This window comes from Pongo pygmaeus, chromosome 19 (genome assembly GCF_028885625.2).
Source record: "Pongo pygmaeus isolate AG05252 chromosome 19, NHGRI_mPonPyg2-v2.0_pri, whole genome shotgun sequence".
NCBI lineage: Eukaryota > Metazoa > Chordata > Mammalia > Primates > Hominidae > Pongo > Pongo pygmaeus.
This window is the reverse complement of record NC_072392.2, coordinates 22,704,285-22,721,047: the sequence shown is the minus strand read 5'-3', so window position 1 is coordinate 22,721,047 and position 16,763 is coordinate 22,704,285. Positions and strand designations below refer to the sequence as shown.

The 16,763-nt window shown below is 54.2% G+C and overlaps 2 protein-coding genes across 2 annotated transcripts in view; one reads left to right on the top strand and one right to left on the bottom strand.

Annotated features, from left to right (window-relative positions):
- Window positions 1-9,820, top strand: part of USP22 (ubiquitin specific peptidase 22) — a 43,471-nt gene extending 33,651 nt beyond the window's left edge. The window contains exons 9-13 of the mRNA XM_054458501.2: window positions 1,388-1,514; window positions 2,377-2,468; window positions 4,377-4,439; window positions 4,994-5,143; window positions 6,251-9,820. Coding sequence (XP_054314476.1) covers window positions 1,388-1,514; window positions 2,377-2,468; window positions 4,377-4,439; window positions 4,994-5,143; window positions 6,251-6,293 — 475 coding nt within the window. The 3' untranslated portion in view covers window positions 6,294-9,820. The remainder of the gene's footprint in view (window positions 1-1,387; window positions 1,515-2,376; window positions 2,469-4,376; window positions 4,440-4,993; window positions 5,144-6,250) is intronic.
- A 2,264-nt stretch (window positions 9,821-12,084) lies between these two features.
- LOC129017540 (TBC1 domain family member 3D) lies at window positions 12,085-16,035 on the bottom strand. The gene is given in 7 exon segments (XM_063657036.1): window positions 12,085-12,590; window positions 12,592-12,710; window positions 13,644-13,794; window positions 14,194-14,314; window positions 14,316-14,418; window positions 14,421-14,465; window positions 15,969-16,035. Coding segments are annotated over 7 exon segments (984 nt in total). The 3' UTR covers window positions 12,085-12,212.
- Between the last annotated feature and the right edge of the window lie 728 nt (window positions 16,036-16,763).

Sequence of the window (16,763 nt, the reverse complement as noted above, 5' to 3'; positions counted from 1 at the left end):
ACAGGTGCAGCTTTGCCCAGAGGCCCCCTCATCTTGCCCTAGGTAAGATGGCAGAATTTCCAGAGCATAAACAAGGGCTTTCCATACCTGCTTGTGAAAAGAGTGAATTTTTTGCTGGTGTTTCAGCTTCAAAATTTGGCGTGTGCTTTGTTGAATCATCTGTTCTGCAGGTTTTGTCAGTGGCAGCTGACACCTGTGCCAGACACGCTTCTGATGCAGCCCTCCTACCTCCTGCTTCTGCACTGTCAGGAAATTACCTTTCCCAGACCTCTCGCCTTTTTTTTTTTTTTTTGAGATGGAGTCTTGCTCTTGTTGCCCAGGCTGGAGTGCAGTGGCAAATCTCGGCGCACTGCAACCTCCGTCTCCCAGGTTCAAGCGGTTCTCCTGCCTCAGCCTCCTGAGTAGCTGGGATTATAGGCATGCACCACCTCACCCGGCTAATTTTGTATTTTTAGTAGAGACAGAATTTCTCTGTTGGTCAGGCTGGTCTTGAACTCCCGACCTCAGGTGATCCACCTGCCTCAGCCTCCCAAAGTGCTGGGATTACAGGTGTGAGCCGCCGCACCTGGCCAACTTCTCACCTCTCTATGTGAAACTGCTTATGTTGAGATCATTGTAGATTCACATGCAGTTGTAAGAAGCCTTTAGGTACCCTTTACCCCGGTGCCCCGATGGTGACCTCCTCAGCACTGTGGTGTGACGCCCTGGCCAGGATTCAGACATTCATGCAGAAAGTACCCAGCATCTCCATTGCCTCCTCCCTCACCACCCACTCCGTAACCCTAGTCGCCCTGGACTCCTGCATTTCCATACACCTGACAATTCCAGAATGTCATGTCAACTGAATCATGTAACAGAGAACCCTTTGAGATTGGCTTTTCTTGCACATCCTAATTCTCTGGGGACGAATCCAGGGTACAGCTTGGGATCAGTAGTTCTTTCCTTTTTTGCTGCTGTCTCATACTCCATGGTACAGTGTTCCACAATTTCTTTAATTATTCAGCCATGGGAAGAAACGGGGTGTTTCCAGTTTTGTGACTCTTAGGAGGAACATTCTGGTACACATTTGTGGACAGTTTTTGTGTGAACATTAGTTGTCATTTTTCTGGCTCAAATTCAACTGCTGGGTCATATGGTACTTAGAAAATTATTACCATTTCCCCAGGCCTTTCCTGGAAACAAAATAGTTAAGATAAATATTCTGTAAAGAGACAGGCAGCAAAGGTGGACAGCATTTTCTCTTTTTTTCATTGTTTCGTTTTTAGTTGTAAGTGTATGTTTTTGGTAGGGAAATCAACCCAATGAAAGAGATAAAATATCTCTTTCCTGTCATTTTTCCGTCTCTCGCATCTCCCTTACCGCTCCTGTCTTTTTTGAACGTCTGTAGATTCACCAGACCAGAGCACTTGGGCAGCAGCGCCAAGATCAAGTGCAGCGGTTGCCATAGCTACCAGGAGTCCACAAAGCAGCTCACTATGAAGAAACTGCCCATCGTAGCCTGTTTTCATCTCAAAGTAAGTTTTCTAGAAAGCCAACTCTAATGGCAGACTTAGTTTTTAGTCCACAGTATGGCCCTCAGCCTTTTGGTTTGCTGTGCAGTTACATTTTTTATAATTGCAGCAAGCAGGAAGAACACCAAGGAAGGGAGGGTGTGAGGGAATTGTCCTCCCGTCTGTGAATTGTCCTTTTGTCTGTGCTGCGGTAAACAAAATCAGTGGCTTCACAGTGAAAGTAGGATGTGAGTTTTCTTGGGAGTAGAGTGGTTGTGAAGTTTTTATTACTTCTACCATTCCTCCAGCTACCCCCTCCTCAGGTTTTCTGTTTTATTTTAAGACAAAGGCCCTCAGCATGCAGATCTGGTCCAGGAGTTGGCAAGCTCTCTCTAAAGGCCCAGATAGTGAAGATGTCAAGCTCCATAGGCTGCGCGCGATCATACGATTCTCTGTTACATGTTCTTTGTTTCATTTCACCACCCTTTAAACATGGAAAGCGCCCATTCCTAGCTTGCTGGCTGGAATAGGTGACTCCTGATCTAGGCAAAGGACTGTCTTCTGTCTGGTGAAAGGAACAATTTGTTCATTTCTGCTGCCACGGGCCATGGATCTTTGTTTTGTTTTCTGTGCTTTGCTGGGTTTGCTGTAAGATTACTTTTTGTACCCTTGGTGTTACCACTGAACAATCCCATCATTTGAAGACTTGAACCCTGTAAATGAGGACTTGGGTGGATTACCATTGTGTTTTTGAATCTGTAATTCTAGATGTAGCTACAAGGCAGTTCAATACACAGACACCTGTCATCGGAAGAAGGCCCTGAAGCTTCCAGTGACATTTCTGATCTTCTTTCCTCTTCCCTCTGCCCCCTTCCTATTTCTGCAGCGATTTGAACACTCAGCCAAGCTGCGGCGGAAGATCACCACGTATGTGTCCTTCCCCCTGGAGCTGGACATGACCCCTTTCATGGCCTCCAGGTAGGTGGGGGTGTAGGCCCGTTCTGTGTCCGGAGGGGCTGTGATCCTATCAGGACAGGAATCCAGCTTGGAGCTCCTATGATAAGATGACTGTTGGCCGGGTGCAGTGGCTCCCACCTGTAATCCCAGCACTTCAGGAGGTCGAAGCGGGCAGATTGTGAGATCAAGAGATTGAGACCATCATGGCCAACATGGTGAAACCCCGTCTCTACTAAAAATACAATTAGCTGGGTGTGGTGGCAGGCACCTGTAGTCCCAGTTATTTGGGAGGCTGAGGCAGGAGAATCGCTTGAACCCGGGAGGTGGAGGTTGCAGTGAGCCAAGATCGCGCCACTGCACTCCAGCCTGGTGACAGAACGAGACTACGTCTAAAAAAAAAAAAAAAAAAAAGACTGTTGATACTAATATAAACCCCACCTTCCCCAAATCTGTTTATCCTGATCTTAAGCTACGGCACACATTAATGAGTTGTTTTTCGTCAGATACCCTGTTTTTGTTTTGAATGTTTCTCAACAATTCTCAATCCACTTTCAAACCGGCAAAGTCCTCAAGGTGGGATCACAGCGAGAAGGCAACACTTTAGTTCATAGAACAGATGTTGAAGTACAGACAGACATAGTTGGTTTTGCAGTTGTAGATTGCGTTTTCCTTTTCAAATTTGCCTATTCTGGGGCACTTGGAATTGAGCTGCTTACTAATGCATGAGCCACATAGGAGTTTCCTGTGGGTCTGTGACAAATGACCAAAACCTGGCGGCTTAAAATTAATTTCCTCACAGTTCTAGAGGTCGGAAATCTGAAATCAAGGTGTTGGCAGGGCCCCGTGTCCTACAAGGGTCTGGAGGATTCCATTCCTCACCGCCTCCATGCCGGTGGTTCCACGTGTTCCTTCTGTAGCTGTGTCACTCCCCTGGCTTCCGGGTCACATGGCCAGCTCCCCTGAGTCTGTCCAGTTCCCTCTGCTTCTCTGTCATGACCGTGGTCACTGGCTTTAGGACCCAGGCAGATCATCCAGGAGGATCTCATCTCAACATCTTTGCTTTGAGTCTCTGCAAAGACTGGTTTTACAAATGAGGTCCCAGTCTCAGGTTCTGAGGGTTGAGACGTGGATGTTGTTATTTGCAGGGTGTTATTTTTTGGTGGCCACAGTCCCAGCCCCAGCACCGTGGAAAGCATGTTGCCTTTTGGTAGTTAGCGGCCTCTTCCTGGTGTCCTTTCTCATAGCTGTCCCCCCCCTGTGGCACACAGATGACCTCCTGAATAAAACAAGACCAGAGTCAGAGCTACATGTTATCAGTATGACCACGATGGTCACGTACTGAGGGAGGTGACAGTATTGTTCTAAGGTCAGGGTCTCAAAGATCTTGGTGTTTCTTGCCAAACACAGCTGTGGGAAAATGCAGTAAATAATGTGCATGGCTTCCTGTTCCCAGCACCGCCTCTCCCCCATCTCACCAGGAGAGGTGCTGGTCATGAAATAATGAGCAGCAATCTTTGTCCCTTTTGAGGAGGCACCTGCCTAGGTTGTAGAATGGATTCAGCTTACCCTTTCAAGCTAACCCTTTACATGTGGGAGGCAGAGCGCCTTCACCATCTGCTTTGTCCCAAACCAAACTCACATTCCTCTAGATACAGCTCCCATCACCAGCCCTATTCAGGACCCACCTTGGAAGAACCAGGGGCCATGCCAGGTGGCCTCAGGACCCAGGTGTGCTCTGAGGCAGGGGCCTCCACAGCTCGAGCATCAGTGTCCTCATGAAACATGGGGAAATTTCTGCCTGAAGCATAAAGTGCACCTTGGTGCAGCGTCTGCATGGTCAAGCGTGGATAACTCTTGGTTTCACGAGAGCCTTTTGTCTCCGGGCCTCATGATTTTAATGATGCTGAATCCTGCCGTTGTCTGTTACAGCAAAGAGAGCAGGATGAATGGACAGTACCAGCAGCCCACGGACAGTCTCAACAATGACAACAAGTAAGTGGTGCTCAGCGGTGTGGGTGTCTGGGGCCTCTGGCCAAGAGCTGGGGGTGGGCTCCTGTCTGCCTTGTAGGGCGCCCAGCAGATCCCCCGCCACTGACCTGCTTCCCGCTTGGCTGCCCACAGCTCCACTAGGAAAGGCCGCTCCATGTGGCGCCACAAATGCTCCCTCCTGTTGGAGGAGCCTAGCCCCACTCCTGGCCTCTGGCAGGAGGGAGGTTCCATCTGGAAAGCTCGGTGTCCATTCTTCTTGCCTTGGGGTTGTAGAAAGTATGAAAGGCTGGGGTGTTCCAGGATCCCCACTGCTGACTACAGTCACCACTCCCACTAGATGTGGTTCCAGGAAGCGCCTGGACCCGGGCTAGAGCCAAGGTGGGTGACCAGGCTCCCTTAGTTCCTGCAGCCTCCTGTGCATCAGCCTGAGGCCCTGGGGGTTGACAGGCCCACAGGCCTCCCGCTCCCTGCCTGGGCTGCCTGGTTTCTGATGGTGATGACCTCGAGTGAGGGCATCGAGTCACCTGCGCCCTCCCTCTCCCTTCCTCCTGCACTAGGTATTCCCTGTTTGCTGTTGTTAACCATCAAGGAACCTTGGAGAGTGGCCACTACACCAGCTTTATCCGGCAGCACAAAGACCAGTGGTTCAAGTGTGACGATGCCATCATCACCAAGGCCAGCATCAAGGACGTCCTGGACAGCGAAGGGTGCGTCCTGTGGGGTGGGAGGAAGGCCCTGCGGTGGCCACGGTGCTTCCCTTCCGGTATAGCTGAGACCAGCCCATGTCTGAGCCTAGAACCACTCGAAGGTGTTGACCTTCATTTGCCGAAGTAACGAGGCCTGTTCTGGATGGGATGCCAGTCTTGATGTGCGCTCAGGTGGGAGAGGAGGTGCCTGAGTAAAGGCCCTCTCTGGAAGCATTCCCTTAGCACAGAGAACATCAGAGCAGTTGTTTTTTAACCGCGTGAACTGAACACATCAGTTCTTCTTTTTTTTTGAGACGGAGTTTTGCTCTTGTTGCCCAGGCTGGACTGCAATGGCATGATCTCAGCTCACTGCACCCTCTGCCTCCCAGGTTCAAGTCAGTCTCCTGCCTCAGCCTCCCAAGTAGCTGGGATTACAGGCACGCGCCACCATGCCCGCCTAATTTTGTATTTTAGTAGAGATGGGGTTTCACCATGTTGACCAGGCTGGTTTCAAACTCCTGACTTTAGGCAATCCTCCTGCCTCGGCCTCCCAAAGTGTTGGGATTACAGGCGTGAGCCACCGGGCCCGGCCCACATCAGTTTTTTATCAGTGCCTCTCTCTTTTCCAGTTTCATTCCTTCATGGCATAGAAACCTGTTGACCCTCCAGGGGTCAAGGGGACCCCAGCTGCCATGAACTCCCTGAGGGCTTTGCACTTTACATTCTGAGCAAAACAGAAGCCAAGCCCTCTTGAGAGGTTTTATTTGGAAGAATCTGGGATAAAGGACAGTCTTCAGGGCGATGAGGTGGATCTGGACTGGACCCACTTGAAAACAGTGGGCTCTGCACAAGGATGGGGCTGTCACAAGTGGGGGAGAGGCTGTGGGAGGTCGGGTGAGGCAATGGGTGACCTCGTGGCAGGTGGGGGTGGTGGTCAGGCTGCAGAGATGGGCAGGGCCAGCCAGCGAAGCACTCTTTCCTCCTTGCGGACTAAAGCCAAAACCATCAACTCGGGCCTGGCCAACCTGTGCAGAGCACAGAGCACGTGGGCTCTCGTGTAGGGTGGGTTGTTCTGGCTCCTGTCTTAGGAGTTAGAGGTGAGCCTCCTCCCTCCCTCTGCCTCCACAGGTACTTGCTGTTCTATCACAAACAGTTCCTGGAATACGAGTAGCCTTATCTGCAGCTAGTCAGAAAAACAAAGGCAACGCATTGGCAAGCCTCACAAAGTGATCCTCCCTGTCCCCCCCGCCTCCCGCCGCCTCCCTGGCCTGGTGACACCACCTCCCATGCAGATGTGGCCCCTCCGCACCTGGACCCATCGGGTTGGGATGGACCACATGGACGGGGAGGCTCCCGGAGCTGCTTTGAAGATGGATGAGATGAGGGGTGTGCTCTGGGTGGAAGGAGCGGCGTACACCCGTCACCAGAGCATCTCTTGTGTCCTCATGATACGGGGCTGCAACGGGGGCCTCACAGCACAGAGTGACCGCCGCCTGGTGTTCCCCAGCACTCGGTGTGGAAAGGTCCCTACCTGCTGTAAGATTATGGGTCCATTAAAGCAGTAAGCTGAAGACACAGAGGTGTAGTGTGCGGGACAGAGGGCCTTGCAGATGCCTTTCTGTTGGTGTTTTAGTGTTAAAATACGGAGAGTATGGAACTCTTCACCTCCATTTTTCTCAGTGGCTGTGAAGCAGCCTTCTAGCTTCGAAGTAAGGACACTACGTCGCGTTTTCAAGCGTGTCTGTTCCGCAGGTAACTTAGCATCAAGCTGCACGTGGAAGCATCTCACAGTTTTCTAGAAACAGGCATTTTCTTATCCCTCTCCCGCTCCTTTTTCCACAAAGGTGAATTTCATAAATGTAATACTAGTAAAGTGAATGAATTACTGAGTTTATACTGAAATTTAGGTAACTTCTCCTTTAGTCTCGAGAGTGAGTCTTGTTTTTTAATCGGTGCCGTTTATGTTGCTGCCCGCCCTGTGGCCCTGTGTGCCTGGCTCCTCTGGGTGCCTTGGTGTCTGCTGGTGGCTGGCAGTGGGCGCAGCAGAGGAGAGTTGTGCTGCAGCTCATACGGTGTCTCTGTCATCTCAGTCTGGAGTAAATGCAGCCTCTGCCAGTGTCTGATGGGTTCCCTCCCTCCTATTTTCTTTGTCTGCCTTCTGTCCCATTGCCTGGCTACCGCTGCCTGGCAGCCAAGGGTGTTGGTCGCGAAGCTGGAGTGGCCTTTGGTGGAGCCTGCATCTTGTCTCGTCTGCCTCTGCTTTACGTTTGGTGTACTTTCGGGCGTGGTGGCAGTAAAATGACATCGTGATTGAGCTTGTCAGCAGAGCTGAAAGAGAAAGTAGAAGGATGTGCATTGTTCCTTGTAAGATATCTTGCATGTATCTGTGTATTCAAATTCAAACAGAGATGGTTTGTCCATTTGTCCACTGAGAAATTATAAACTAGGGACAAGGGGGAGGAAAAGTACTGAAATACAGTTTATGAAGCAACTGTGTCTCGGGCTGTGCTTGTCCTGGGAGCCCCAGCTGCATCTGAACTGAGGCTTCTTCAGTCCTGCAGGAACAGGATCATCTGTCTCAGCGGTGGGCAGATGTTTTTATAGACAGCCAGGGAGTAAACACTGTTGGCTCTGTGGGCTGTATGGTCTCTGCCATAAATAGTACAGAGGTGTGGCTGTGTCCAGTACAACTTTTAGACACAGAAATCTCAATTACATATATTGTTCCATGTCAAGAAACTTAAGATTTTTTTTTTTTTAACTGTTTAAAAACGTGAAACCTATTCTTAGCTCACTGGCCATGGAGAAGCTGGTGGGGACCAGACCCAGCTCCTTAGCTGGCTGGGCTGGGGAGGGGGCAGTGACAGTGGCAGCTGAGTAGCTACTCACTGCTCAGTGTAGAAAACACAGGACTTGGCGATCATAACCCGCAGAACCATCATGCGTGGCAGAAGCCTGAGGGATGCGGTTTCTTGCCCACGTGCTCAGTTCATTTTCTGTTGTCTTTCTGCATTTAAAGAATTCACATGGAAGCATGTTTTTATAAAATAAAATTAACAGAGAAACAGAGATGGGCCGAGATTTTCAGAAATGGCCCCATGTGACCAAGTTCTGCTGTTTGGGTGACAGTGCTTTGAAGATCTCTTTTGAGGATGAGCAGTCTTTTTTTTTTTTTTTTTTTTTTTTTTGAGATGGAGTTTTGCTCTTGTTGCCCAGGCTGGAGTGCAGTGGCACAGTCTCGGCTCACTGCAACCTCCACCCCCTGGGTTTAAGCAGTTCTCGTGCCACAGCCTCCCAAGTAGCTGGGACTACAGGCATGCGCCACCACGCCGGGCTAATTTTTGTATTTTTAGTAGAGATGGGGTTTCACCATGTTGACCATCCTGGTCTCAAACTCCTGACCTCAGGCGATCCACCCACCTCAGTGTCCCAAAGTGCTGGGATTATAGGTGTGAGCCACTGCGCCCGGCCTATGAGCGGTCTTTTAATCAGGAACAAATCTAATGGAAAGGAGAGTTGACTGAAGTTGGCCCACAGGATTGTGAGCTGGGCAGTGCCTTCCTGAAGGCTTGCCACCTTGGGACACCCTGGTTTACTGGGGTGTCTTGCGGAGTGCAGAAGGCAGTGTGTGGGCCTTGGGCCTTTCTGGCAGCTGCCCGGGTTTGGCCAGACCCTGCCTCCCCTCCCGCCGGCTAACCCCTAGTCCCCTTCCGGTCTCCACTTGCATTCAGGGGTGGCTGCTGTTCTGAGAACATTAGAACTGGGAAGAGAGATGGAGTCACATGCATTCTTGGTGGGCATTATTCTGAATTTTTGTATCCAAGTTAGTCCCCCTTATTCCACTGTGGCATTGCCGTTCTAAGCAGTTACTCGATGCTGCTGCTGAAGAGCTGCTCACAGGAGGAGGCGGCGGCCCTGGCACTGCCCCTTGCATTAGGTCTTGTGTTTGATGTGCTCTTGTGAATTTGTCAGAACAAAATATTTACACGTTGGGTTCAGGAATCTCTCCTTTTAGCTCCCCATCTGGCTATGAAATTCAGGAAACCTCCCGTTGCCTAGTAATCACCCTATGTAGGTGTAAATTGTGACAAAGTGCATCTGACCACTAAGGGGCCCCCTCAGTGACCCCAACACATTCACAGCAGTGTCAAAATGGCCTGCATTTTGGAGATGCTGGCTGGCCTTTCAGTGCCTCCCAGGAAGACACATGGCCTTTCCCTCTTCAGATGCCTGAAGGGAGTGCTTTGAGGTAGGGGATGTGCTGGGAGTGTGGGCCGCCTCCCTGCGGCCCCGGGGCCCTCTGTGGACCTGGGCTCCCTCCGTGGACCTGGGCTCCCTCCGTGGACCTGGGCTTCCTGGTGAGCACTGCAACCTCCCTGGGCGTTCCCTTCAGCGCCAGCACCACTGCAACATATAGACCTGAGTGCTATTGTATTTTGGCTTGGTGTGTATGCTCTTCATTGTGTAAAATTGCTGTTCTTTTGACAATTTAAGTGATTGTTTTGTTTACTGTAAGTTTGAAAATAAAAATTAAGAAAAAAATTCCAATGACTGTGCTGTGGTTGGAGACTTTATTTACCAAGATGTTTACTCTTTCCTTTCCCCTCCCATTTTGAGGAGCTGTGTCACTCCTCCTCCTCCCCCCCAATGCTTTGTAGTCTCTCCTATGTCATAATAAAGCTACATTTTCTCTGAAAACTGGCCGGTTTTCCTTTTATTGACACAAGCAGCCGAAGAGAGGGTGGCAGGAGGGAGAAGAGCAGCCAGGGCACACCGGCCTGCATGGGGGCGTTCCTGGCCTGAGTCAGTGGCCAAAGCTGCAGCCTGGCTTTGTGCCCAAAGTCTTGTTTGGGTGTCAGGAAGGCCACGCATTCAACGTTTCGTCCCTTTCTGTGAGTGGCCTGCTGCTGTTTCAGCTTCGTCCCTCCTTTTTTGGGCAAGAAGGTGACATCCAGGATTCAGGACAGCCATGGACCTTCAGACCTGAAGCCCTTGACATGCTGAATCCTTGCCAGGCTCAGATTGCAAGACTCGGGCTGTGGTTATGTGCATTTTGTAGCAAGTTCCCTGTGTGGAGAGTAGCAAATGCAAAGAAATACTATCATCAGTGGAGAAAAGATGTGCACAGCTATTCAAGTGCGCGGTTCTGTGACAGGTCACGAGGCCATGGCAGACCTCTATAACGTCCTCTCCCAGCCGCCGCCACACACTTCGCCTGCCCTCAGCGGGTCAGGAGTCTTCTCGGCCTCATCTTCGGTTCTGAAGCCTCTGAGTTCTGAATAGTTCTGCCCCCTCCTTTTTCAGATGCTTCTGTGGCAAACCTTTGTGGCAAGTTACTTGACTTCCTTTACTTGGAAACACTTAAGAACACCAGAGAATGCCCCGGGGTTTCAGACTTAGTCCTGTCTCCTCATATTAAATAGAACCATTGTTGTGTTCCCCTGGGGGAAGCTTCACTCTTCCTGGGTCCTAAGACCTTCCAACCAGCAAAGCTCCATTTCTCCAGGACAGGCAGAGGAAAACTTTGAGACATGCGGTGCAACACTGAACATCGTCCACTTTCACACCTTCACTCAGAACTACACCTGGTTGTGGGAGAATCATCACCATACACTGGCTTCCAGTAGAAAGCATAAAATTCAACCTCACCACTTCAGCATAACAGCGATCGTAAGTCCAGTTGCTTCCAGGTGGTGGGGGACGTAGCGAGAACAGTTAGTTCCCTAGTCAGGGGCCACTGCTGCATGTCCCTCACTGTGAATGAGGTACCCTGGTCACAAGCAATGCCATGTGGGCTGCTGTGATGGCAACAGGCAGGGCTGGCAAGTCTATGTCCAGGTAGGGGCTCCCTGTAGTGAAGGCCGATCTCAGCCCTCTCCACACTGGGCACCCTGCCCACAGGTAGCCAGCCGGTCCTCCTGGGAAACGATGCCAGTCCAGGGATGGACATCACGTCTCTCATCAGCAGATGGGGCACTCGGCAGTGGTGTTGGCCTGGTCAGGGAACAAGCAGGATGATGAGCCTCTTCCCTCCCATGCCTGTCTGATGGCTGCTTTGTTTGTGGGCCATCCAGCAATCATGGTGACCAGGGAAAGGAGCTGACTCCATCCACCTAGTGTGCTGTTTTCCCCACCTCAGGATCAAGAGCATCCTCTGCAGGGATTCTTTGGTGGGAACATGGGAATGTGGACGAAACTATTTTCACAGTCTGAGCTGCTGAGGCAATGACTGCAGGGTGCTTCTGTCCTCTGGGAAGCCCGGCTGGAAGGCGCTTGGCAGTGGTGCCTGCTGTGGCTACGGCAGGGGCTAGGCTGCAGGACGAGGCCTCCAGGAGGCGTGTGGTGCGGCAGACAGGGCCTTGAAGCCTCCGGGTGCCATGTTGGCATAGTGGACTAGGGCATTCGGGGTGCTGCTGGGCCAGGCTCTGGGGTGCAGACTGCCTGCACTGCAGCGATGAGGCGGGGAAGAGGCAGCAGCGTTCACAGCTGTTGACCTCCTTGAGCCATCCCTCCACATCGTCATCACTGCAAGTGCTCAGCGTCTCTGGCCTGGCTTGCTCAGGTTCTCTGATGTGAATCCTTACAGCATCAGGGCTTGCAGTGCCCTGGTCCCCTGTGTGGTCACCTGGAGGCCTGCGATGCCCCTGTTCTAGGACAACTTGGGTTGAAGCCAGGTCCCTCTGGGCCTGGGACTCAGGCCCTGGGGGACAGGCTCTGACCCACAGGTGGGGTCAGAGGCCTCAGGGTCCTCTCCAGGGCTGGGCCCACAGCCCTGGGGCTCTGGAGTCCTGGGGTCCCCGTGTGGCTCCCTGGCCTGAGGCTGAGGCTGGCTGGCTGGGGCTGCAGGACCCCCATGGTCAGCCTACTCTCCAGAGGCCTTGATGGGACCAAGTTCCCCACTAAATGGATTTTCCAAGGCCCAAAGGCCAAACAATAAAACAGCAGTAAAAACCAAGGTCCGGCAGCCGTCTGGGGCTGAAGGCAGCTGGGCGTTTGCCGTCTGGGCTCCTTCCATTCCAAGTTCTTCTACTGAGGGGGGTTGCAGGGAGGTGCCACCTTGCTGCTGGGGTGTCTCTCGACCTGCATCCTGTCATAAGCCCAGACAGGGCCTGGTGTCGGGGTCCCAGTGGGCTTGCTGGGCTGGGCCTGTCCTGTGGTTCCAGAGCTGCCCCAGGTAAGATGTTGAAGTGACGGGCCCGGTAGCCCTGTTCAAAATTGCAGTTAGGGAACCATGGACTCCCAACATCCAGGTCTGTTGGGAGCTGTGGCATAGAGTTCCAGCACAGGCATTTTCATGTGCAAGGCCTGACCTCACTGGGCGACAGGCTGGCCTCATCTTGAGCCTCTGGGCCCCTCACAGAGGGGCTTGCTGCCCTGGGTTCTGGTGAAGCCTCCTTTTGCTGCTGGGCCTTGGCCTCAGCCTTGGGGACAGCTCCATCAGGCCAGGGAGGACAAGGCTTTTGTCCCAGAGGGACTGATGGCATGAGTCCCTGGAGCTGAGCTGGTGGGGTGGGGAGGGCCAGTCTGTACCCCTCACATAGGGGTCCAATGCCAGGGGGCGCCCTCAAGGACCCTCACTTCAGTTCTGCTGAAAAAAACACATGGTCACCGAGCCCATCGGGCCTCTCCAGGGCTGGGCCCCACAGGCCTGGGCCTCTGGAGTCCTTGGGGTCCCCGTGTGTTCCCCTGGCCTGACACTGAGGACACCTCTGCAGGCTGCTGATCCCAGGGTGAGGGCTGTGTGCAGCCTGGGGTGGGGGAGCTTTCAGGGAACCTCAGGTCGGTCCTGAAACGGCTCCCAGGCTTCAGGCTGGCTCAGGGCTTCCTGCCTCACACCCTCACCTCAGAGCTGTTCAGCAGCCCTGACTCAGACCTTAGGTGAAAGAGACCTTCGCTGTCACCCAGTCCCCTTGCCACCTCACATGGGGTCTGTCTCCACAGTGGGTGAGAAGTGAATGGGCACGGGTTTCCCTCTGCCCTCCAGGCCGTCCACCCCATGCCAGGGCCGGACAAATCCCACGCCCGGCTGAACTCTTGGTTCTGGCTCTGGGTCAGGGCTTCCCCCTGTGCCCTCTGCCTGAATCCTCCCTGGGTCAGGGACACTGATTCTCTCTTGTCTCCCTGGCTTGCTGTCTTGACAGCCTTGGAGGGGTACTCAAGAATGAGGGATCCTGCTGCTTGGAGGCAGGGGTGGGGGCTTCAACACCTGGATCTGACTGCCCCAGTGCCCTTCAGGGCCCTTTGAGGGGGCGATGGGGACAATGTGGAAAGGGGTGGGAGGAAAGTTGGGGGGTCCTGCCCACAGCCACTGCCTGTCCGCACCTCATTTCCAGCACACATGCACTCAGCGCCTGCCCTGAGGAGCGGCAGACCCATTTGACTTCCTTAGAGTAGAGGAGGAAGAGGAGGAAGGAGAGGTGCAGGAGGAAGGCCAGGTAGGAGGACGGGTGGGGCCAGGGCACTCCCCACCATTGACTGCCCCAGAGGGTGACTTGGGAGGGGACTTGGTGCTGGAGCCCACCTGGGGGTGGCAGGTCCCAGTGTTTCCTTGTGAGTTCCTTCATGGAGTTTTGAAGGTTCCTGAGGACCACGTTGTCCTCCCGGGCCCAGCTCTGAAACAGTCGCTCCTGAAACTCCCAGATGGTGCTCCAGGAAAGCTTCATCAGTCGCTCCTGAAACTCCCAGATGGTGCTCCAGGAAAGCTTCATGAGGTGCTCTAGGGACAGGGCGGGTATCAGGCCAGGAGGGGTCCCTTGGGGGGATCTGTGCCTGCACCCCATTTCTACCAGGCCCACCTCCCACTGGGTGGTGCCTGGTCTTCCTTGGCCACCCCGGGGTCCAGCTGTGCACAGGAGGCCAGAGCAGGGGAAGGGCGGGTAGGAAGTGCTCACCACACTCCTGACTTTCATCTGGGTCATGTCGGGAGTGGGCTCAGTGTCATCGTGCCTTGCCCAGCCCACCAGGCCAGACCCTCCCTTCAAGACAGAGCAGAGAGTCACAGGGACAGTGTAAGGACACTTCCCTCAGGCCAGCCAGGGTCTGTCCTGCATATTCCCCAGGCACCCTCGGGCCCTGTGTATTCTGAATGATGCACGCGCCACGGCCGACAGTATCCGCTCGCCCTCCAAGATGAGCACATCCCACAATTGCAGGGTGAGCCCGAAGGATTTTGTGGGGACAGGAATTGTGGGAGGACCTGCCTTTCTGGGCTGGGGTCAGAGGCCTGAGCAGGGCCGCCTGGGGTTTCAGTCTCCTGGAGTGCTGGGAACCCCTCTCCATGGGATCAGAGCCCCCTATAAAGCAGGGTCAGACAAGGTCCTGCAGCTCCTCATGGGGGACCCACCTCAGCAGCGCTGTTGCTTCTGGAAGGAGGGGCTTCTTGAGGACTTGGGGCTTCCTTGGGCCCTCCCAAGTCGGGTCCTGGTCCAGTCTGCCCATAAGGCTGGGCCTGAGCCCTGGCCTCTGCCGTGGGATACACCCTCTCAAGCAGGGCCTGGTTTGTGTGTCACGCAGGGACCTGCCTGTGCCTCCTACGGGCTGGGGGTGAGCCGAGTCCTCCTGGTGGAGCTGGACCCCTGAGCTGGGGCAGCTGGGCACTATGTCCATGGGCTGGGGTCTCCCTGTGCCTCCTTACCCCATCAATGAAACACCGGAGGAGCCACCGCAGCATGAAACCCTCAATGCACAGTCCTTCCTTGCCCTGCAGGGAGGGGCAGAGGTACTCAGGGCCTCCTGAGCTGCCCTGCAATCCTCCTTTTCAGGCCCCTCTGCAGACCCTTCCTCAAGAGGCAGAACCCTGGGTGGTGGACAGGGGTCTCCCAACACGTCCATGCACGACGCCCGGTGGACACACTTCCCTTAGCCCTGCTTAGCCAGAGCTCAGCCCTGGTCCCAGTACCTCTGGATCCTCTGGGGCAGGAAAAGGAAACTTCCAACTCATGGAGAATCCCCATCCCAAGTCAGGCCATGGCTGGGACTCGGCCTCTTGCCAGCCCCATGAGGGGCTTGAGTCTCCCCTGGCCCATGGGACACAGGGTGTCATTCACTCGCCAGGTGTCTCATGATCTTCAGGAAGGACTTATGCAACAACTGCTCCTGGTACGATAGGAGCCTCTGGAGCTGGGCAGTATTTGGGCTGTAGAACACTGAGAAGCCCCCGACCCATCACCAATCAGACCCAACTCCAAAGATGTGGAGGCATCAGCTGGAATTGCTGGGTAATGGCTAGGGACCCCGGGCCCCAAGGCCTCCCTCCCTCCCATCCGGTGACCCCACCACACAGCCTCAGCCCGGGGGAGGAGGGCCCTGGCTGGAGGAGCTGCCCAGCGGCTTCCTGGGTCGAGGTGCCAGGAGGATAGGCCTGCCTCTGACACCATGAAGCAGGGCTGAGGCAGGTGGGTGCCAGCAGGGAGAACAGGGTGGGTGCTGGGATGCTGGATATGGGGTCAGGCTGGGGGACATGTGATGGGCCGACATTGCTATCTGGGCTTCGTTGGCCCATTCATGTGCAGGGAGGGTGGCTGGGAGCACAGCCAGCTGGGAGGCGGGAGGACCCTCAGGAAGGTGAGTGGCGCCTGCACAAAGTCAGGGCTGGCTTCGGGCGACAGAGGGTGGCCAGGGGGAGGTATCAGTCCCTCTGCTGTTGGGGATGAAAGGCGTCTGACTTGAGGTGAGAGGGTCCCTGTCCAGACCCAGGCTCCTGTGGGACCCTCAGTAGGGATGTCCTCGAGGCTCCAAACAAGCCGGGATGCAAGGAAGGCGCCTTGCTTGGAAGTCGGGATCACCGGCCAGGGTGGCCGTCCCCTGGCCTTGCCGTGTAAGGCCCTGGGGGCAGCTGTCCACCTACCCTGCAGGGGGTGCCTCTCACCGTCCAGCAGCTGATCCACCATGCCCAGAGTACGGTCAGCCAACATCACGCCCTTGTGGACTATCTGAGACTCATTCCAGGAGAGTGCCGTGGGGGTGAGGCTGTGCCACTCTGGGCCTCCACCTCAAGAAGGCCTGACAGCCTCGGTGTTTGCTCCCTTGGGAGCTTTGAGAACCGCTCAAGTCGTCCAGGTGGAGAGGCCCCATGGAGAGGGATAGGCCCTGAGATCACCTGCAGGAGAAGCGAGCCCCGACCATCGCAGCATCAGAGCCAAGCCTCCAATGGCTCCATCCCCAGGACCATCTGCTCGAGAGGCCCCAAGCAAGAGCAGCAGAAGACCCACCCAGCTGAGCCCCGCCGCCCCACAGAGCCATGCAAGGTCACATAATGGTCATTTTTAGGGCACTGAGTTTGAATGACCAGAACAAAGACTCGCTGCTCTTGAGGACATGAAGAAGGTGCCCCAGCTTCTCATTCCTCTCTGCCCAGGCCAGTGATCTGAGGCTTTCCGTGGGAAATGAAACATAGATCCTGCCTGGCCCTTAGGATACACACGTGATTCAAAATCCCTAGCCTAAGAAAATCAATGCAAATTAGAATTAGGAAAAATATCACTTTCTACCTGTCACGCCGGGGGTGGGGCAGGGAACACAGGCACCTCGCATATTCGTGGTGGAATGGACTCTCGAGGGCCATTTGGAACGACCCCCCACCATTTACAATGTGCCTCCCTGGCTCCCCTTGCTGCATCAGCTTCACTTCTAGGGCTGCGTC